The sequence below is a fragment of the Podarcis pityusensis genome (genome assembly GCF_964106645.2).
Source record: "Podarcis pityusensis genome assembly, chromosome: 3".
Lineage (NCBI taxonomy): Eukaryota > Metazoa > Chordata > Lepidosauria > Squamata > Lacertidae > Podarcis > Podarcis pityusensis.
The window spans coordinates 8,363,186-8,386,987 of NC_138026.1; the positions used below are offsets into that span (position 1 = coordinate 8,363,186).

At 41.6% G+C, this 23,802-nt stretch overlaps 1 protein-coding gene across 4 annotated transcripts in view; it reads left to right on the forward strand.

The window, feature by feature from the left end:
* The first annotated feature begins 75 nt into the window (after positions 1–75).
* The window catches only part of ZC3H13 (zinc finger CCCH-type containing 13), a 49,588-nt gene continuing 25,861 nt past the window's right edge, over positions 76–23,802 (forward strand). The window contains exons 1-4 of one of the 4 annotated variants that reach the window (XM_080998909.1): positions 76–303; positions 12,523–12,648; positions 14,275–14,384; positions 21,218–21,329. In XM_080998909.1, the coding sequence (XP_080855035.1) occupies positions 12,532–12,648; positions 14,275–14,384; positions 21,218–21,329 (339 nt within the window). In that variant the 5' untranslated portion in view covers positions 76–303; positions 12,523–12,531. Of the gene's footprint in view, positions 304–12,522; positions 12,649–14,274; positions 14,385–21,217; positions 21,330–23,372; positions 23,466–23,802 lie in introns of those variants that run through there. The other 3 variants (XM_080998910.1, XM_080998911.1, XM_080998912.1) reach the window with 3 other exon arrangements.

Genomic DNA, 23,802 nt, shown 5'->3' on the forward strand with positions numbered 1-23,802 from the left:
GGGAAACGAATCCGTTGGGGGAGGGCGGCAGTGGGCTTCCTGCGCTGTGGTGTTTTTTCCCCCCCTCAGGCGAACAGGGCCGTGAAGGGGAAGAGGGCGCCGCCGTCGCCGTCGTGGTGCTGCTGCTGCTGCTGCTGAAGCGGCGGCAGCCGGAGCAAGGCCTGCTCCCCGCTTTCCTCCCCGTGTGGCGCGGCTCTTAGGCCCGGGAGGACGGACTCCCCCCTCGCCCTCTCCCCCCCTCTCCGCCCTGTGCGGCGGCGGCGGCGGCGGGGAGGAGGAGCAGGTCGGGGGCGGAGGAAGCAGGTGAGTCGTTTGGGCCGTGGGGGGGGGGGAGGGGAGGGCCAGTTATTTCACCCTCATTTTTATATTTTGTAGGCCTGAGGTAACTCAGTTGGTAGAGCAAGGAGACTCTTAATCTCGAGGGTTCGAGACCCATATGGGGCAAAAGGTTCCTGGTTGGTCCCTTCCAACTCTTATGAAGGAGCAGCAGTAATCATCCCCGCCCAGCAGTTATCCCGTCCACTTCTATTTACAGTGGTACCTCGGGTTACTGATGCTTCCGGTTACGCAGTTTCGGGTTGTGCACCACACCAAACCCAGAAGTACCGGAACGGGTTGCTTCCGGGTTTCGGCGCTCGCGCATGCGTAGAATCGCACTTTGCGCATGCGCAGAAGTGCCAAATCGTGACCCGTGCGCGCGCAGATGCAGCGCTGCAGGTTGCGAACAGTGTGGGTTGTGAATGTGCTTCCCGCACGGATCCCATTCGCATCCCGAGGTTCCACTGTACGGTGGTACCTCGGGATGCGAACGGGATCCGTTCCGGAGCCCCGTTCGCATCCTGAACAGAACGTAAGATGAGCGTGCATGGCGTCATTTTGACCCTCTGCGCATGCGCAAGCGGCAAAACCCGAAAGTAATGCGCTCCATTACTTCTGGGTCGCCGCGGAGCGCAACCCTAAAATACTTATCCTGAAGCATATGTATCCCAAGGTATGACTGTATTCACTTATTTTAGCCAATTTTACACATCCCGCCTTGGGGAGGCAGCAAGCAGCTTTTGAAATTCCCCAGGCACATTTTGCACCTTGCGACCAAGTGAAGATGCCTGTGGGTGCCAGGATCGCACCTGGCGTCTTCCCCTGTCTGGAGGTGTGGGGTGCCTGGGGATCCTTGGATCTTGACTGTTTTCACACACTTAGCAACACATCCTGTAGAATACTGTTTGACCTGCACAATCAATGAATTTCAGGAACCAAAAAGTCATATGGAAAAATACGACTTTCGGGCCATCTGGCCTCCCAAGTAACAACTAGGCTTCCCATTTTGGCGACTGTAACCCTGGCTTAAGGAGTCATTTGGCATCCAGTCTAAATATCTGAGTTTCTAACACTGGTGGCAAAGCACCAGTATAGGATCTTGCTGTGAGTTGACAAGGAAATAGCAGCCAAGTGAGGTGACAAATAATGCCGACTCCTCTTCAACATGAGGACAGGGGCTATTTTGACCTTGAATAAGCCCACAGGACAAGTGGTGAAGATGGAAGCAAAAGACAAGAGTGGGAAAGAAGTCTTGGGTGTTAATTGAGAAGCAGGTGACTGCTGTGACTGACACTGACTGCTGTGAAAATTGCAGCATATATGGGTGTTTGCATGAAACTAATAATCAGCTGAAGTTCTAGCAATGGAAAAAGGAGGGACAAGATTGAAAATCACTTTCAATACTATTGTACGTTAAAGTACATTAAGAAATCTTTTGTTGCCATAAGTGTAGTATGAGATAGTATTGGGAGTGGTCTGTGCAGGCTACAGTGGTTATGAAAGCCCTTATGTTCTGAACATTTCATCCAGAATGCCACAAGTTGTTGAGAGATGGGATATAAACCCCTAAATTAAATAACTTCTCTGAAGTCCTCACACCATGAATGTGCAGAGTTTATTCACTGCAAACAATTTTTTTAAAAGTTCAGTTGTGCTCTAGAATTTGGTACCCTGCATCACATGATGCTTAGTGATGGGTATATGTTTGTTTTTGCAAATATATTGGGTGGGAATTAAGATAAACTTGTACTCTGAATCTGGTGATGGGCAGGCAGGTAAAAAACTGTGTGGAAAACTGAACGCTGAAGTAGATCTTTGAACCCAGAGGCATGGGTTCCTTTGCCTCCCTGAACCCAAGAAACCTGCTTGATTCAGTGGGTTTTTCTGTGCAGCATTGCATCTCTGACAGTGGCCAGCTAGGTCACAGAATATGAAGGAAACAGTTTTCCTCATTTAATTTTGCACTCTGTAATCTGTTTTCATGGATTTATGGCACAGCATTATTTAGAAGAGGGTTAGAATAGCAGGGGTGTGGAACCTCTGGCCTGTGGGCCAGTCTTGGCCCGCCATTCTCCTTCCACCACACTCCAAGGGCCTACTTTGACAGGCAGGTGAGTCACATTCTGTCAGGTGGTGGTCATGCCCTCTTGTGAAAGTTGCCCCACAGGGGTGTGGGGAGGTAAAAATCTGGCACTCTGGGCCAAAAGATTCCGTACTCCAAAATATATACCATCAATTTCAGCATTGAATCCACTGAGAGGTTCGTTCGCTGGAACACGTTAGCAGGACACTGACAGATCTAAACCAAATGAACTTGAAAGGAAGCCCCACTGTTTTCAGTGGGACTTTTTTCTGAGTATGCATATTTGGGAAAACACGTGATGCTGTTTTTATGAAAAGGTTTATCTACCACTATTCTTCCACCATAGCTATAGTGGCATTCATCTCCTCTGAGTAAAGATATATTGCTAGGACTACTAAATCAGTTCTGACATATTTTCAAGTCGGTGTACACAGAACTGTAACATTAGTTTTGTGATCAAGTAGTACTTATTTTTAGCTTTGTAGACTAAGCAGTGGTAAAAAGTTAAATGTAATGTTTGCTCGTTACCCTCTGATTTCCTTGTTTTTGAATGCTCAGAGGCAAAGGAGGATAGCAGGGATTCCATGCCTTTTAATATTTATATAGAAAATGAAATTTTGTCAGATATAATGTTTTTTATTTTGGTGTGGGAAGCTGAAATTCCCTGCTTTCTTTCGATCTGATCACTTTATCAGAAAGATTTAGAACTGTGCAGCACAAGCTAGTACATGTTTTCTTGAAATCAAGTCTCACTGTGTTAAGTGAGGTTTACTCCAGGTAAGTGTATGGAACTGCAGTTTTGTGTATGCTTACTCAGAAATCCCACTTAGTTCAGTGAGACTTACTTCTCGGTAAGTATGTAAAATTGCAGTCTTAAGTTATTTGACTCTATTCAAAGAGTGCTTTATTCAGTTGGTGCATGTTCTACACCAACTCCCTTTCTTAAGTTGCTGCTATTCTACCATCCAATTTTACTAAAAACCCATACTCAGTCCTACTGAAATTTGGATATAAAGTTAACAATGTTTCTTTTTATAAGATGTTGCTGTGGATCATAGTTCTGACTTTGGTAACAAGCAAATACAAATGGTTTGCCCCAATATTTAGGCTGTAATAATAATAAGGAAAGCTCCTTATTACCATGCATCTTGCTGGCAGTCTTTTATTTCAAAAGAGCTAAATTCAATAGTTACCCTTAAAACATCCATAGAAAACCACAAACAGGATACAGAGGAGTTGCAAAGGGTTAGGTTTTTTTTAAGGTACCCTTCACATTCATATTATCTGAACTGCCCTGAGATCTTACGAAGAAGGGTGGCATATAGGTCTAATAAATATTATGAATGTAATAAAAATTGCAGTAAAATGTAACTGCAGTGTGAGGGAATTGGCTGTTTTGGATATACCGTATTTTTTGCTCTATAAGACTCACTTTTTCCCTCCTAAAAAGTAAGGGGAAATGTGTGTGCGTCTTATGGAGCGAATGCAGGCTGCGCAGCTATACCAGAAGCCAGAACAGCAAGGCGGATCGCTGCTTTCACTGCACAGCGATCCCTCTTGCTGTTCTGGCTTCTGAGATTCAGAATATTTTTTTTCTTGTTTTCCTCCTCCAAAAACTAGGTGCGTCTTGCGGTCTGGTGCGTCTTATAGAGCGAAAAATACAGTATTAGCCCACAGTTGAAGCATGTGAGGTTGGTCCTGTTTTTGTCCTATCAGTGAGTAGAAACTCTGAGTAGAAGCTGGTATGAAGAATACTAACTGTGTTCCTAGGAGACTCTGGAAGTTTCTTGGTGAGAAGTTCAGTATTAGTGCACAAATTGCCTGAAATACAGATCAACCACCACCAATGCCAATTTTCCTTGATAACATATATGTTGGCATTTCTAGAGGTGCGTTGTGTGAACTGGGAATGCACCCCAAAATGTGTTCCCTAGAACTGTTTGCACATGAAGGGAATTCTCACAAGAAAATAGGTGGATGAAGTGTGCCATTAAGGTAGGAAGTATGAAAATACCATTCTCTAGGACAGTGAATGTGAGACTGTTGCATTTTTCATAGAAAAGGAAGTAAGTGTTATCACATGGCGAGTCCACGAGGTGGTGGAAATAGAAAAGAGGAGTCTATTTGGTTGCTGAAATTCTTAGAAATTTGATCCTGATGCCCCAGATGGCATTGTGAAAGCAAAGGGGGGGAAATTATGGGTGGGAAAAATTGGTTTCTTTCCCAAAGACTTAAATCCCCCCCCCCCCGAAAGAATAACTGGAATTTTGGGGGAATAGTGATAACCCCGTCATCTGCATATTTTTTTCTTTTGGAATATGTAGTATGAAGATTTTCATAAAAGATCTTTGAAACTGATGGAGGGCGAGTATTGCTATTGTTTGCTATTATGATATGTGTTTTTGTGTTTTTATATTTTATGCTGCCCTTCAGTCTTTGGATGAAGGGTGGTTTAGAAATTTAATAAATAAAAAACACCACCACCAGACAATCTGCATAAAGCGTCAGAGATTTATAATTCCTGTGTATACCGAAAACATACACAAAATTCAAATCTGAGATACATTCTGCACCTATAAGATTCTGCCGTCTTTATGAGAGGAGTATATAGGACCTTCATTACTTGTGAATTGCTTCTTGCCTTCTTCTGGTGACTTTTGATCTAGGTTGGATCTAGACACATAAAAAAAGTGATTAAGTTAAACACGTTGTAAATTTCATAACAGAAATCCCGTTGACGAAAGACATCAGCGCCATCTGGTTTCACAGTATTATAATGCATATAAAGCGTTTTCTCTTTACCACTGTAGCTGAGTCCCTAGTTTAGAGATACTAAATGCATGTATCCTATGTCTGCAGTCCATTTGACTTAACCCCTTCCTTGTTGTAGTTCCTTGCTCCCCTGAAACAAATTATCCTTACACACCATGCAAGCGTACCCAATAGTAAGGTACAGTATATAGAGTGGGTCTCACTGCTGAGTAAGCATGTATAGGATTGCTCTGTGTAGTTCGTAAATACACTAAAGGATGCAGTTAAGTTATACACAATGCATTTTGTGTTAAAACAGTAAAATAAGTTTAGGTTTGATAAGAAATTATTGTATAGATTTAGTCCCAAAATTTCCACCCCCTACTAAAAAGAGGACCCATTTTCCCCTCTCCCATGGATTTCATATTTTTGTACATTTTACATATTGACCTAGGATTTGAAATTGTCTTCAAGCTCCTGGCCCCATGCATTACATGCAATTCTCATGTAAGAGGTGCTTTCTGAACATATATATGCAACACAGTTTATGTTTTATGTTTGCCTATTATGGTTCCCCCTCCCCCCAATAATTCTGGGAATTGTACTTTCGTTAGAGTGTTGAGAAAATTTAGATCTATAACTGCCTTCAAAGACTAGCACCACGATCCAGCTGGATGCATGCAAAAAACACTACATGACCTATTTTTTTATACACATGTACTCTTCATGTCTGCAGAGGCTGTTTTGTAATTAGTTATGGTGATTAAATACCTAGTTTTGTGAAACAGTCTTTGGATATGATGAAAGGGAGATAAGGAAAAAATGCAGTTGAAAATAATCTGATATTGTCTCTAGCAGTTGTTTAAATAAGTATGTCAGCAGTATTTTTTAAAACAGACAGGCACATTTTAAGTAATCTGTATGTGAGATATACTTGCCAGTTCTATGTTTTATGTGTGTAACCCTAATGGGTGATATGCAGCAGTGTCTGTCTTGTCAGTGGAAAAGACACAATTGGTAGAATGAATTCGCCAGCCCCCATGTGCCCCCCAGATTTGTTCCAGAGTGTTAGGAGATTCCCCTGAGCATATTAAGATGGGAGGGGGTGCTGAAAAGGGAGGAATGGAAGAAGAATTTCTGTTGTGCAAGTGGAAGTCCACTTGTAGAACATTGAACAGTGTCCAGTCGGAATCAATTTTATCCAGTCATAGTTTGAACTTGTATTCAGAATTGAACTAACTAGTATACAGCGCTGTGGTAGCTATTGTTAAAACAACAGTAAAACAAGAAAAAAGGTAGCTATTGTTAAAACAATAGTAAAACAAGAAACATAATATTATTTTCTGGCAGCCAACAAATTTCAGGTCTCTAGACCAAGGAATTTTTAAAACTGGTACCTCGGGTTACATACGCTTCAGGTTACAGATTCTGCTAACCCAGAAATAGTGCTTCAGGTTAAGAACTTTTCTTCAGGATAAGAACAGAAATTGTGCTCCTGTGGCACGGCGGCAACAGGAGGCCCCATTAGCGAAAGTGGTACTTCAGGTTAAGAACAGTTTCAGGTTAAGAACAGACCTCCGAAACGAATTAAGTACTTAACCCGAGGTACCACTGTACTTGCTTGAGAATCCCATATTTTTGGGTTTTTTTTTTAATAACCTTATACTGATAGTAATGAAAGCTTACTTGTACTTTTGCAGCCAGAACCATACTGATGGCACTTCTCTTGCTTGCTTGTCACCTTAGGGGTAACCACGAACATATGCACAAGTACAAAAATATCTGCTGGAAAAATTATAAGGGTGTATAGTCCTCTCTCCCCAGCCTGCCAGCCTCTTAACATTGAATGTTGACTGAGTGAGGGGGAAATAGATTGCTGATACAGTAAGACAGATTATATTATTTACATATCTGTACAGTCATGGGGACACGGGTGGCGCTTTGGGTTAAACCACAGAGCCTAGGACTTGCCGATCAGAAGGTTGGTGGTTCAAATCCCCGCGACGGGGTGAGCTCCCGTTGTTCGGTCCCAGCTCCTGCCCACCTAGCAGTTCGAAAGCACATCAAAGTGCAAGTAGATAAATAGGTACCATTCCAGCGGGAAGGTAAACGGCGTTTCCGTGTGCTGCTCTGGTTCGCCAGAAGTGGCTTAGTCATGCTGGCCACATGACCCGGAAGCTGTCTGCAAACAAACGCCGGCTCCCTCGGCCAATAAAGCAAGATGAGCGCCGCAACCCCAGAGTCGGTCACGACTGGACCTAATGGTCAGGGGTCCCTTTACCTTTACAGTCATACCTTGGGTTATAGATGCTTCAGGTTGCGTTTTTTCGGGTTATGGACCACCGAAACCCGGAAGTCCTGGAACAGGTTACTTCCGGGTTTCGGCGCATGCGCAAAAGCGCTAAATCGCGGGTTGCGAATACTGCGGGTTGCTAACATGCATCCCACACAGATCACGTTCGCAACCTGTGTGTCCACTGTATCTACAAACACACACACACTTTGATTAGGTAGAAAGAACCATCTTATTGTATATGTAAGTCACTTTCTGGTCCACACAGAAAAGCAACCGGTATTCTTAAATGTCCCCAGAGATTAAAGGGGGGGCGGGTGTCCACATAAATCGTTGAACAATCCAAATAATTTAATGTAGCTGGTCACCTGTGTGTTCACCCAAAATCCAAAGGTGAAAAATGGAGGGGGAAACGCTGCCAACATCCACTGCACCATTTGGTTGCAGGGCCCCAGGGTAGAATAATATTTCTCCAGAAAGTTGGAAAATGAAGTAGTGTTGATTCATGAAGTGATCTTTCTATTTTTCATCTTGTTGAAAATGGCATATTTAAACTGTAAGCTGAGAGCCCCAGGTTCCCCATCCATATTATAAGTTGCCTTGATAATTTGTTGAAGGTTGGGATATAAATAAAATAAGCAGCCTATTGAAGTTGTGATGGACCAATTTTATTTTTTTAAAAAAGATAAGTGCCACTATTTTAGGATTATTGAAATTCCTGCATTGCAGGGGGTTGAGCTAGGCGACCCTAAGGTTCCCTTCCAAATCTACAATTCTGTGATGGCAAACAAATTGTTTTGGAAGGAGCTCCAAACCTTGTAGGAATTTGTGAGACTTGACTGGATGATGCCCAGAATCCTGTGTTGGCTTGACAGCTGGTGATGGTATTTTCAGACCACAGAGACCACTGAAATTGAGTACATATTGTTTAAGGCCCACCGATCCCCAGTAAGTTCTGACAATGGGACTGTTCTACACCAAACCATTAAAATTTGGGGCAAGCAAAGGTGGTTGGAATATTGAAGTGTGGGGCCTATGTTACTGCTTTGCACATTTGAGTCAAAGCTGCGTTTGGAGGATGCATCATGACATAGGAAAGCAAACTGTACCTTTCCATGTATCCTCCATGTATTTATTTCATAAATAGCATAGCAACTTAATGAGCATAAAGTCAGGTTAGATAACAGGAGAGGTTACAATACAAATCAAATTTAAAATCAATATTGTGTATTATTATTTTTTAAGATGACTAGAATGCCTTCATTTCCCCCCTGAAAAATCTTCCGGCAAATGTATATTCTGGGAAATACCTGGAACCTACCCTGTTGTTCTAAAATGAGATCCTCTACTATACATTACGAGTGAGGGATAGACAGTGTGATGCCCTTCAGATGTTGGACTACAACCAGTGCTGTTTTTCTAGAAAAAGAGGTGCCAAAACTCACCATAGACACCTCCCTTGTTCTTTCATAATGGCAATGGCACCCACCTGAGAGGTGCCAGAGCAATGTTCCTGTGAGTTCCAGCTGAAAAAGAAGCCCTGACCACAACTCCCATCAGCATCAGCTAGCATAGGTAATAGATGGTGGGCGTTATAGCCAAACAACATCGGGAGGAGGCCACATTTGCTATCTTGCTATAGATTCCAGTGTTAGAGGATGGGATAGGAATGCTAGGGGCCATGCGGCTCCTGGAACCTAGGTTGTGGGTGCCAAAATAAAATGTCACGGCACTTCCCCTCCCCCGCCCCCTTCCAGACCAGGCAGCCCTGCGGCAATAAAAAATTACTGCTGGGTGAATTTTTAGTGAATCGGGGTCTGCAGGGTCTTTTGCTACTGCTCTACCCTGACAAACATCTTGCTCACTCAGTAGCTCTGCAGCAGCAATTCCTTCATTCATTGGCTGCTGGGTGAATCGGAGGTGGGGGTGGATTGTCAGTACACCTTTGAGCCGATGCCAGCGACTGGGCTCAATATCTGGATCTGCCCCGACTGGGCTAGGTGAACTGAAGCACTTCCAGAGACCTTTCACTCCTGGAAATCAGGTCTAAGTGCACTGGACCCACAACTGTGAGTTGTGAGCACCAAACTCAGCAGAGTATGAACATCACGGAAGAAAGCTGTGAAGCGTAACTTCTTTTATTTTCTAATAGCTATTGCAAACTAAAACTAAAGAGCTACTGGCTTGCACGAGTGTTACAGCTCTCACTCAGCCATCTAATCTCTACAGGGATAACACTCAGACTCCACACAGAGTCAGGCAGGAGCGGAAGAAGCAAAGAGCAGTTTCCGCCCCCTCCTTTCTGAAAACATCAGGAGATTCTTGCAATGGGAGGGGGTGAAAATATCCACAGGGGTGTCTGGTCTGCCTGATTCACCTAGCAGTGTGAATTCACCCAGTGAATCAGGGTCTGGAGGGTAGCGCGGCAGCAAAAGATGAGTCTTTTGCTCTGCTTTACCCCGCCAAACAGCTGATTCACCTGGTGGCAGCAGCAGCAAAAAACAAAGACGTGTCTTTTGCTGCCACGCTGCCCTGCAAACTCCCTGAATCAACCGGCCAGGCAGGTGGAGATGCTAGTTGTCAAAAGTGGCTCCTGGATATCTCCATCAAGTCGCAAAAGGCCGGTTGCCAGTCGCAAAATGTGACTAGCACCCGCTAATTTCAAACTGTGATAGATTCTGTATATATAGGGCTTAAATGACTGCCTATCAAAATAAATACCCTCCAGTATTCGTTCCGGTGGTCTGTCCGCAACCCAAAAAGTACGTAGGCAGAGGCACCGCTTCTGCGCAAATGCGTGAAGCGCGCAGAGCACTTATGTGCATGCTGCTCGGTGAAACCCGGAAGTATACACTTCCGGGTTTGCCGCATTCGTATCATAATGAAAGTTATGTATCCAGAGCGGTACGTAACTAGAGGGTCCACTGTAAATGGTCTGGTTCACATGACATACCGAGTTGAACCTTGGCTTAGCAAGATTGCATGAATGGTCTATGCTTGCAGTTGCTTTACTCCTACCCAGTCCTTTTTTGGCCAGGTAAGCCAAGAATTGAATGTACAGTGGTACCTCTAGTTGCGGACTTAATCCGTCTCGGGGTGCAGTTTGCACCCCAAAAAGTCTGCAACTAGAGTGCCTCTTCCGTGCATGTGTGCGGCACGATCGAGCGCTTCTGCGCCTGCGTGAAGTGCGCAGATCGCTTCTGCACATGCACGCGTGGCGAACCCAGAAGTAAACACTTCTGGGGTTGCCGCTTTTGTAAGCTGAAAGTCCGTAACAAGAGCAGAAAGCAACTAGAGGTACCACTGTAGTATGTTGTCTGAACCAGGACCAGTGGTTAATCTGTCTTCTCACTACTCACATTCTGTAATCAAGGTTGCTTCTGTTTCACTGGTTGGAGAAGGCATTGGAAGGAAGATGGGAGAGCGGGGTAGCAAGAGACTGTTGCAGGAGGCAAACACAGCCATTGACTTGTGAGAGACGAATACATATTTGCTGTGCTGATACTGGCATGGTATGATATCCAACAACAGGTTCACCGATAGCAATGCCCTTTGTATAATACAGTGGTGCCTCGCAAGACGAAATTAATTCGTTCTGCGAGTTTTTTCGTCTTGCGAGTTTTTTCGTCTTGCGAAGCACGGTTTCAATTTTTTCAAAAAAATCTTCAAAAACCTCAAAAAAGGCTACCACACCACGTGCTATGAGTTGCTCCCCGAAGTCAAGTCGCAACTGCACCTCTTCAAGCAATGCACCCTGTATTACTGTAACGGTTTTAAGAAAAAGGAAACAAACTTGAAAGACGTTTCCGTCTTGCGAAGCAAGCCCATAGGGAAATTCGTCTCGCGAAGCAACTCAAAAAACCAAAAACTCTTTCGTCTTGCGAGTTTTTCGTCTTGAGAGGCATTCTTCTTGCGAGGTACCACTGTACTACATTCACCTGCAATTACGGTACTTCCCACACAAATATTGTGTGCATGGAGGACAAGCTTCATTCACAGTAGATGCCCCTTACCTCAGTGAGAAAATTGCCATCTTGGGCCTGAAATGTTGGTGTTCATTTCATCTTCCCTCCTGACAAAGGGATTGTTCCAATTTATTGTTAAGTATTCCTTATGCTATTCACTTAATGAGTTCTCATTTTGAAAACAGTTGCTCCTTTGCCATCCTGCTCCCTGAGCTGCAATTTTCCCATCAGTGGAACAGATGTGTTGGTTGCATGCTGGATTTGCAATTTCAGTTATTAAGATTATAAAATGAAAGCCTTTTCCCTGGAAAAACCAGTCCTATAAATTAGCATGCACCAGAACTTAACTTAAATAGTGAGAAAATATGCAAACTTTTGATGTGATTATTATACTTGGAAAAAGATGAGTGCCACTTGGCTTGAATTACACAGATCAAGAACACAGTTCATCTTACAAATGGGTCTAAATTGTATTAGTATCCCAGTTGGCTGCTAAATAGGTCTTACATTTGAGCACAAGTAGGTTCCACGTTTGTATTTTTGGCTGGGATCTGACATCTGTCCCAATGCTTACCCCCTGAACTCTTGCTGGTAATGGATCATGTAGCTCAAAGGAGAAGCAGCCCATCTTATCTCTGAAAGAAGCCACCCAGAACAGTGGATTACATTACGAACATTGGTATTGATTTGTTTGCTATTGTTTACAGATTCAGAAAAACTACTGTGACATGAAGACTGATCTATTTGGCGTTATTTTTTCTAGGCATGTTGGTATCTGATGCCAGCAATACTTTTGGTTGCTGCTACAGATATAATTATTGTTTAGGAAAGGGGAAAAGTCTAGCTTTATAAGTCTGTTTTAGGTGCCACTTAGACTTGATATTATTTGAGATGATAGTGAAGGAAGGGTAAAGAAGCCAAAACATAGCATAAACATGGGCCCTGGTCATAACTAGTATGAAATAAAAATCATAATAATTCATCTTGAATACAATCCAGTATTTGTTGCTTTGATTTCTGCAGAAACTCCTGAAGATGATTTTTTTCTATGAGTTCAGTTGCAATAGATCAGCTTGAGAATTTTACAGTGTTGCTTTTTTTTTTGGTTGAAGTAGTACAAAATGTCAAAAATTAGAAGGAAGGTCACAGTGGAAAATACCAAGACCATATCTGATAGCACATCCAGAAGACCCAGTGTATTTGAAAGACTTGGACCCAGCACTGGAAGTACTGCAGAGGTGAGTTGAAAAGTATTATTTGTATTTAATGTAGCCCCTCCTCTCGTAGAGCAGACATGTTTGGGAATAGTGTTTCACTTCCCTCAGTTGTGGGAGTTTATGTTTATGAAGGCTTTCTTATTGCAGTTGGATGCCTTGTGGATGATTATGCTGGGGGCATTGGAGCATGGCACAACCAGAGATGAGGCTGGGTGGAATGGACAGAGCCATGTTCCGAAGTAACATTGTTGGCTTTCTAAATACGGTTCAGGGAGATGGGAAGGAGTGTTGGGCCCACATGCTCATTTCTCCATGTGCCAACTTTGGTGCCGCTGCCCTGATTAAACTAACTTACAGATCCTCATTGCATCCAAAATGGGCACTGTGGTTTTAATGTTAGGATCAGGGTCTTAAACCAGAATCTACCCCATTTGCAACACCATGTGATGAGAGCGGATGGCCATGTGGAGCTGATGCTTTCCCCGGCTTAATAAATTATGATTTACTAAGCAAGGAATGCTAAATCCAAATTGGCTTGCGCTCTCTTATGATATTTCCTGGGGAGAATCTGTGGATAACTTTTGATTTCATGATACGGTATCCATGTGTGGAATAGAGAAGACATTTCCCCCAAGCGAGATTGGCTACAGGCTTGTTAAGGTAGTGGTGGTGTTGTCTTGCCCTGTTTAGTGCAGCTTGGCTTCATGGCTGCAACCATTTAGACATTCCTCCTCTGCAGGTTCCCTTGATGTAATGCACCTTGTTTATTCCTGTGGCCTATAGTCTGAATTATGCAGGGAGTTAACGGTTGAAGGACCCTTCTGTGGGGTGTGGCAAGACGGCAATTTGTTCTCAGTGCCGTTTCTCAGATCTGTTGAGTGCTATAATTATTGAGGACCATTTATTTATTTTTGCTTTTTTGTTCAAAATGTACCCATACCCTGTAGGATGTGATGTGTGCATGGATGAATTGTACTTGCTTTTTTTAAAGTAGATGATTGGTCATCAGAAAAAGAGACACACACACACAAGAAAGTGTTTACATGCACACTTCACATCTGAGGTAGTACACATTAAATTTATGAGTCACCTATTTAAAAAGCCTGTTATGAGGCCTCCTACTATTTAGATGAGATAAGCACCATACAGCTAAGCAACTTTGGAGTACAAAATCATGACTAAACTACATACGTCAACAACTTAAGAACAAATCTCTGCAATTGTGCGTGTGCACACAGACACATATATAAAAGCAGAAATCCCTATCAGATTAAACAACACCAATAAACAATATTAAAACACTGGCTGATAAAATGAACTAAGGTTGTTAAAAATGCTGAAAAGCATTTAAGGGCCTGGAGAAAAGAAATGTCTTCACCTGCATTACGTATCAAGGTAAAGTGCGATTTTGACCCTTAGTTGGTGAAGAGATGTGGCGAGGCAGTGTAGTTAATGAAAATGCATTTTGAAATGTCTTGGGATAATCCAAAGTCTCATAAAGGATCACTATCAGATCTAAGACTATTGATTTTCATCAAGTTACTGTTGGGTGGGAATAATATGTGGAATTATTTGTTTTGTGAATTTTCACACAAGCACTACTTCCAAAATTAGTTTGAAATTCACCCAGTAATGTCTGTCTCTTAGACACAGTGCCGTAACTGGCTGAAGACTGGCAACTGCCTCTATGGGAACACATGTAGATTCGTACATGGCCCTTCACCACGAGGTAAAGGCTTTAGCAGCAGTTACAGAAGGTAAATGAAGAACTCAGCTTTATATTCACATGCTTGCAAAAGCTGTTTTCTTGTAGTTCTTTAAAACTTACAATGCAGCAATATGGCTTTATTAAAAATACAATTAATTTGGAAGTGTGATTATGCCTTGCCTTTTGAGTGTAACTTCAGATTGATAAAATGTTCTTGTTGCATATTAATTTTTGCTTGAACAATTTTACCTGATGTCAAATGGGAATGGAAACCCTAATAAATGTATGGTTGCATAATGTTACTGCAGCTTCTGATTTGCTCAAATTTTGTATTGTAGCTGCTTAATACAACACTAAAAATCTCAACCTATGACGTCACCACAATCATTATTATTAGCTAGACAGTAAAACGGTTTACTGTGCAATCACAATGTAGCATACCTTTGTGCCAAAACTGTGCTTTCATAACTGTGTCTCTACCACCAGAAGGCAGGATTAAAAATACTGCTGTAAGTGAAAATATTGTTTTGATTTGTAACTCCTGAAGAGCTACAGTTGCCTGTGTTTTCACTTTATGTAGCATTTTTTAAAGCTAAAATGCTTAAGATTGAATATCTAGTATATGGAATTAATTTACAATTAAGATTTAATACTGTGCAGTTAAAGATCTTCTGTAGGAGATTTAGGCTATAATCCTATACACAGCTACCTAGGAGTAAGGCCTTTTTAATGCAGTGGAACCTACAGTTGCATAGACATGTATAGGATTGCAACGTCAACGATTGCTGAGAAATTGTATGTCTCGTGATGCTTTTAGGAATCATTTATTTTTTATTATAAAAGAGACAGAATGAAGGATAGCTGTGATGTGAAGCACAAGGTTATGATTGACATTTATTACTCTCACACGAGCATGGAATTGCTATGAGGACTTGCTTCCCATTTTTAAATGCTTTTGTTGATTGCAGACTAAAAGATGTTAAGATGTACTCAGCCAGCAAACAACTACTCTGTAGGTATTATAGATTCAGGGCACCAGTGATGAAAGGAGAACGAAACCAAACAGAAGATTAAAATATTATTTCCTCACCCCACAGTAGATTTCTTTGTGTAAATTCATTTGCTAGTCTTGATTATACATAGTGACGATATATCACTGATATACTCCGTCGTAGCATGCCTTCAGCTTTGTAGCCAATGTGGGACCACCAGGCGAATCCCAAGGCGCCATTAAATATTTTTACAAAACCATAGGGGGTAAATCTCCCCCCGCAAATAAAAAAAAACCCAGGAAGATTGTGCATGCCTGCAGTTACACGAGGGAGAGGTGTGGAGCAATGAACAGCAATTGCATGTGCAACTCAGAGAGGCATTTAATTCTTCCTGGTGCTGTTAAGCTGAAATGACAGGAGCTCAGAAGAGAAGACAGCCGAGAGGACAGTGGCAATGGAAGAACAAGAAATGAAGGGGGAGGGAGAGAGCCTAGGGAGCAGAGGAGAGCTCGAAAGGAGAGGCAGCTTACGGGAAGGATGCAGGAGGAGGATGGGAGCAGAGGTTCCTATGTGGCAGCAAGACCAGTAAGAGCAGAGAGATGACAGAGAACAGAGAATGAGTGAGAGCTGTGAAATAGGAGGCAGGGAGTGAAAAAGTAGAGTCCTGAAATGGGAGTGACAGGCAGAGAGAGGAAAGAGAATAGGGCTGAGTAGGGTGCTAAATTGTTTAATTAATCCAGGCCACATTTTGTTTTGGTTCTGATTTGGTAACATAAAACTGAATTTTCTTTTAAATATAACCTAAATGTGTATTTATCAGTGGTTTTTTAAAAAAAGTTGTGTGTGTGTGCATGTGTGTGCGTGCGCGCAAAGTAGCTTTGCCAAATAAAGGGTAAAGGGACCCCTGACCATTAGGTCCAGTCATGACCGACTCTGGGGTTGTGGTGCTCATCTCGCTTTATTGGCCGAGGGAGCCGGTGTACAGCTTCCGGGTCATGTGGCCAGCATGACTAAGCCGTTTCCGGCGAACCAAAGCAGCACACAGAAACACCGTTTATCTTCCCGCTGGAGCGGTACCTATTTATCTACTTGCATTTTGACGTGCTTTCGAACTGCTAGATTGGCAGGAGCAGGGACCAAGCAACGGGAGCTCACCCCGTCACGGGGATTCGAACCGCCGACCTTCTGATCGGCAAGTCCTAGGCTCTGTGGTTTTAACCCACAGCGCCGCCCGCGTCCCTAGCTTTGCCAAATAGTTACTCATAAATTTCATGTACAAATATGCTTACTAAACTAGCGGAGAGGAAGAGTCTTTGAAATCAGTAGATTTCTGTGCTCTCTATACACTTGCAAGGGGACCTATCCCAAGTGCAGATGTAACACAGATGATCTCTTGACAACAGTTGAGAGATCAGGAGCAGGGTTGCAGGCTACCTTCTCCAGAACAAATTCTCCTCCCTCTTGTTCGCCTTCTAGACCTGAAGCATAATATTGTAAAATACTGTGTTTTGTCAAGTTAGAGCAAGGATGTCTGTTCACAGTTGAAATTTCTATAGTGGTGTTCTTTGCAGACATAAGGAAAGGGGAATTGCACATAGAGGAGCACAACCATCAATATATTCAAGGAAAGTTGTTGTCCTTCAAACACGGAACAGTTGAACAACTCTGCTTACTAAAAACCACATGTTTTATTAAATCCATTTACCTCTCCATTTACATGGAAGTTCCACTCCTTCCGAGAAAAACTGTTTCCAAGTCAAATAAAATGTATTTCTTAGAATCATAGCCAAAGCCAGTATGAACTGGAATAAACCATAAACCTTTAAAGAAATAATTAAAACTGGATACTTGTTACTTTGAGAGCGTATTTGTGATTTTAGTGTATGTGTGGATATGTGTGTAGCATTAGGCTGCATGTAGGAAAGTACTAAGGGATTCATATCACTTTCTTGAGGAGGATTGCGCCATGACTAGATTTCCTTTTGGATAAAAGAAATTGTTGGGACTATTGCTGATGGGCACAATGCCTTTTGAAATACCCCCAGTAACTGCAAAGTAGGAGTTTACTGCTTAACTTACGTGTAAAAATCTGACGCAAGTGTGTTCTAGGTATAAAATACTGTTTCCCTGGGGCTGAAACAATATACTTTTCAGTAGTGCTATTTTTCTAGAAAAAGAGGAGTCAGAACTCACTATGAATGCCTCCCATGTTCTCTTATAATGGCAATGGCGCCCACCTTGAGAGGTGCTGGAATTGAGTTCCAGTTGAAAAAAAAGCCCTGCTTCTCAGAACATATAAAATATACAGAAAGCTCTCTGAAAGCACTGAACATTGTCTATGTAGGAGATGGTTGGACTATTTTATAGTGTTTTCAGGTACTGTATATTACTTAGTTTTCAATATGGGTACAGTCCTCATTTTCATTCCTCCCCCCCAAATTACAAGTTTCATACTAGCTCTAAGGCAGTTGTATAAGGGTTCTATTTGAATGAACAATTACTTCTTAAAGAGAAACAAAAAAATAAAAAAATAAAGAGAAACAAAATAAAAAAGCTCATACCAATAACAAACTTAGTTGGTCTCTAAGGTGCTACTAGAAGGAATTTTTTTAATTTTGTTTTGACTATGGCAGACCAACATGGCTACCTACCCGTTCTTAAAGAGAGTAAAGTTTTTATATAAAGAGTAACATACTATTCTCTGGATTGCAGAATGTGTCCTTCTTGAATACTTGCAATTCACACAAAGTACTAAAGTAATCCAACACCTTCTAAAATTACAGATATCTGGAAAAACTTTCATTGCATAGTCGAATTTGACTGGACTTAACCGTCCGGGGTCCTTTACCTTTACCTACATTACTTGAATATATTTTTTTTATAAAGAGGAAGTAGAAATGAATTTCTTTTCATGAATTTTGATTCTCCAGATATGCTTCCTTTATAGCTCAATTCCTGAGGCTCTTTACTTCTAATTTTGATTTGTTAAAAATTGAATATGGAGAATAGCAAGATTTTTTAGGTATGTGGTTTTTCTGGTTTCATATTTTATATTAGAACTTAAACCATAAAAAGAATCCTTTTGACATAGCATCAGAAGGCACCTGTTACTTATGGATGAAATAAGTATTCGGACATTGAAATGGAGCTTGTTTCCATAAATATTGTTGGAACATCTAAGGTTCTAGAATTTTCTGCTGAATTAAATCCTTAGCCTCTTCAGATTTAAGACTCTCTTTGCCTCTGTAGGATTTTAAGCTGAGCTAAATCCAAACAACATTTTGTAGCATATTTTAAGTACAGTATTCAAAGTAGCTGGCTCTTTCTTATACATGAACACAATAATTCTTACTAAGATGGGTGACGGGACTGAGAGAATAAGGGCTTGCCTAAAATCACATGGTAAATTTGTTACCAATATTAGATTTAATTAGTGACCTCCTTTGTTTACAGTATTACTTGCGGAGTTAGCTAAAAAAATTAAAATGAGAAATACATTCTGATTCACCTTAAAGAATGGGAAGTAATATTTTCTATGTCACAACCACCACCCCAGGTTTGCTTCAAGAGTATCTGCTCAACAGGAAGCCATAGCCAACCCTTGGTCTCCCCTGAGTGTATGCGTATTACATGTGTAGTTTTGAACACCTGTTTTTCACATTCACAGTTTACATTTTTAGGTGCGCACTTGAGGTGTCCACCTGAAAGAGTAATGTGCAAAGAGTAATGTGCAAAGAGGAAGCTCTTTGAAACCTGTTTCTAGTTTCCTTACAGTTAAGACTTCCTAAATAAACTAAATATTTAAGCTCAGGAGAATGGGATGTATTTTCCTCCCTTTCCCCCCAAAATCAACCCATTTCGTCTTTTGAGTGATAATATTTTATTATAAACTTTAGTTAAGATATGATGAAAATAAATGCAAGATGCCAAGGTTTCTTCCCTTGAGATTCATCTTCACAAGTTAACAACTTATTCAGTCATGTTTGCTTTATTTTCTTTTATTTTCATAGCTAGATATATCGTCTCAAATTGAGCATGTACTTAGAATGAGCTGGGCTGAGTAGTTAGCACAGGGTGAAGAAATATTGACCCTTGTATTGCTTCAGATTCAAATCAGAACTTTTTTCAACTTTGGGAAATGTAGAACAATCAGCAAAAGCTGATTGTGGTGCCCTGCAGACATTGTTGGACTCCCAACTCTATTTTCCAATGACACCTAGAGAGTACCATACTCTTCTGTCATGTAGAAGAATAAATGCAGACCAGGATTGTAAGAGCTACTTCAAGCATCCTCAAAGCTTTCACTAGTCCAGTGGAATTTCATGCTTTTCTTCTTATGTCCCAGCCCCACTCCACATAACTGGATATTGCACATAACTTTATCTGCATTAGGCATGTTCAGATTTTCATAGGAATACTGGGGTAGTGTGCTGTATAACTCCAGTTTTCTGGTAAGATAGTCTTCAGAAAATAACTCAAATTTTAGGGTGCTTGGTTTATAGTTGACTTGCTTTTGTGCCTCCTTTTTGATTGATCTAAAAGGCATTATAGCACCTCTTACAAGTTTAAACTATCTCTTAATGTCTCCTGAATTCATTATTGCACATAATTACAAGATGGCTCATTTGGTTGTTGGAAAGCAGTGACTGGATAAAGTTTGGCATATCCTAGTCATGGGAAAATGTCAGTTCAGCTAAGAGTATGCAGGAATCATGCTGACAGATTTTTGTTGTTGTTTTTAATCTGGAATTTCCTTCATTTTGTTAAGGTTCCAAGTAAGATCTACTATGTTCAGAGTTAACCTTCAGCGGTTTACTTGTATTAAGTTAGATCTGGTGTTCTGTATATATCATGTATTTTGAATTGCCCTGGGGCAGGCTGGGAGATTGTTAGCTTGTTATGTATTTTCTGAAAAAAATATTATTTAAAACTACAAAAAGGGTTACCAGGAGAGAGCCCATGGATGCCAGTGTGCCCACCAGAGCCTCCTATGGCACCTGTGATTGATCTCAGTAAATACACATCCAAAGTCCACAGTGCACAAAAGACAGCTTGCTTGTCCTGCTTAGCTCTTGTTTGCACTGGTTCGACCTCTTTTACATGGAGTAAACATGCTCGCATTTCATTGGATGCTAGGATTGGATACCTAGCCTTCCTCCCGTATGTTCTGAACAGAGGAGAGGTATAACAAGATTTTCTCTGTGAGTGAATGTGGTGGGGGCTGATGGAGGTGCCTTTCCAGCCCATTGATGGGGTGGTTGATGTGGGGGCATGACTGTACCATTTGTGTAGTCCTGTCTCTTTTGCTGCTCTTTTAGATGTTGCAGCCGTTTTATGTTATGCCACCCCCCCTCCCTCAGTGGCCATCTTGTGGCTGGTGGCCTCGGCACTTTCTAAAAATTCCAAGTGTGCCCAATGGCCCAAAAAGGTTGGCGACCATAAAAATCAAGTTGTTTGCAGTAGAATGACATTTACATCTCAGCCTAATCAAGCATTTGGTCTCATGAAAGTGAATTGCTAATATACACTGGAAGACATAAGGAAACTTTTAGGCAAACTTTTAATTTTATTTCCTTTAGGTAAGGGATGATTTTCTAGGGCAGGGGACTTCCTTGGATTATGGTAGTTCATACTTTTTGTGCGGTTCCCGAACAACAGTTAAACTTGTTTAAAAGGGTTAGGCAAGCCTTCTTCATACTGGGTAGCTTTAATGGCAATTTATTTAGGGTTGGACGTTCTTGTATAGCATATTACATGGCAGGAGCTGAGTGAAGACAGGAAACATGATGGCAAAGCACAACTGTATTATAAAACTGCAGATCTCAAACCTGTAAACTGTATTTTTAAAAAGGATGTAGAAGCAGTTATATTTTCTGTCTGTATTGTATAGGTCACCCGAAAGGCCTACAGGGGATCTTCGGGAAAGAATGAAGAATAAGCGTCAAGAAATTGAAGCTGAACCACAGAAGCATAATACAGAAGAGCAATCTTCTCCTGTCAGGGTGAGCATGGGATGTTCATATATCTCCTTGCTTTCTTCAGTTGTTTTGGGATGCATGATTTCCTAATGTGGAACAAAACCGAGCACTGTGTTGCACTTAGAATCATAGAATCATAGAGTTGGAAGAGACCACAAGGGCCATCGAGTCCAACCCCCTGCCAAGCAGGAAACACCATCAGAGCACTCCTGACATATGGTTGTCAAGCCTCTGCTTAAAGACCTCCAAAGAAGGAGACTCCACCACACTCCTTGGCAGCAAATTCCACTGTCGAACAGCTCTTACTGTCAGGAAGTTCTTCCTAATGTTTAGGTGGAATCTTCTTTCTTGTAGTTTGGATCCATTGCTCCGTGTCCGCTTCTCTGGAGCAGCAGAAAACAACCTTTCTCCCTCCTCTATGTGACTTAACCCCAGTTACCTAAGATGTGTTTAGAATTCCCTGGTCAGGATCCATTGACCCTAACAACTAGTTCTGTATTCCCAAGCAGGGTTGTGTTTGTGTTCTCAAACAACACCACCACATCACACTGGCCCTGCCTGGCCCATGCCGAAAACAAACCCCTTTTGACATAGGGCAAAGCAGTTTATGACATAACATGAGATTTTCCTCTTCATAGGAAAAAATTCACTGAGCAAGTCCAAGCCATTGGGTGCACCAGAGGCAGGACTTCTTAAATGTTTTTTTTAATCTTGGCCTTAACTTCTCAATGTAGATTATGGATTCGGCCCACACATACATGAGCGGAAGTGTGTGCATATAACAGGGATTTTTCCACCTCTCTTCTCCACTGAGCTTGCCTCCTGTGACAACCAATCGTCTCCTGAGGGTTGGAAGTTCACTTGCATAAGAAGCCTGGACCCAGTTTCTGCCAATTTTGTGTGTGCTACATCAGACTTTTCCAAGCAATTCCCCAAACCACAGGACAGTTTTTTTTAGCTCCATTGGAGGAAGGTATGAGAAAGCCTCGTGCAAGGGAACATTTGCACAACAGTGGTGAAAACTCACCTTAAGATTTTCACCTCTGCCCAATTGAAAAAGATGGTATGTTTAATATTATATTAAAACCTAGCCAAAATTGCTTCAGCATATATACAAGTTAAACTCATTAGGGTTTCAGTAGAACACAATCTTAAATTTTCTGTGGTATTTACTACTAGACGAAAGTCATAGTAGTTTATTTGAGAAAGGTTCCTCTGTGCTAAATTGGATATAAACCAGAACAAAAATCCATTTTTTTCTTTCTTTGTACAAAAATTGAGAACTGCGATATTTATGCAGTCTGTACAGACATGGATTTCTGGGGCCTGGAATCTTTACTTCGTGTGACAACGTTGGTAGCTGAAAGCTCTAGTTAGAATGTGCATTGCTTAAGAGAGAGATATAAAGCTCCTGTTGCCTTTCAGATTCTCTAAGAGACCAGTCTTCTAATGGCTTCTTAAGCTGTTTTTTTACAGCCTTAATTATTTTAAATGAAATGAGTTCTTCAAAGGGTTAACTCAATCCCCCCAAATATTGGATTGTATCCAGTGAAGTCATCCCATTAAAACACAAGGACTGTACAATGGGACTTCCTCTTCCTGACTCGCCCACTGCAAATGAGCTCCACACTGTTGAGGGAACTCCTGGAACAGATTGTGGGTGGGCACAGGGGGAAGAAGTTCTGTGGCAGAGGTGGATATCCTTGCACTAGTGGGACAACTTCATTGGACGCTACCCTAAGACTTGAGTGGTTCAGAATGTAAATACTTTTCAGGATCCTAAAATATGGTTGACCAAGGGAAAATAATGTAAAATGCTCCACATCACTGTCAAATGCTCATGAATGTCTAAAATGCTCATGAAGCTCACATTTCCAAGTCTGGTGAGAGACTCTAGGACTGCCAAGTGCTTTTTAGTATGTCCCCTAATTTCACATCAGATTTTGTCAGACAAAATCGTAGTAATTTGCCCCAGTCAAGACTCCCCAAACCCATAACAATAACCAGCTTTTCTTTTTAAAAGAAATGGCTGAAATAAGTAACAACACTTGATTGGATTGTTTATAGAAGTTCTAAATTGAAGCAGTGTGGGGAAATCTTGCATTTTGGATGGAATAACTGGCCGATTCGGAAGGAAAACTTCATTTTCAGGTTCCACGTGTGAGTGGTTTGTTTATATCATTACTTGTATATATTAAAATGCTTGGAGCTGACTAACCCATGAGGGTATTGAAATTATTAGTTCTCTGACAATTGGTCCAAACATAAACCAAGGCATCCTGGTCAGTAACTAAGCTGAAAATGGGGCATTTTAAAATCTGATTGTCGACCCATGACCATGCATGGCAAATCCTGAGCAGTTTTAGTGTTTATGAATATTGCTTGACATCACAGTACTGATCAGCCAACAAGATAGAGGCAGTATATGATTATATGGCTTTCAGCCTACTCGTTCTCCCTAACCAATCTGCGATATTTCATAGCCATGCAGAAAGTT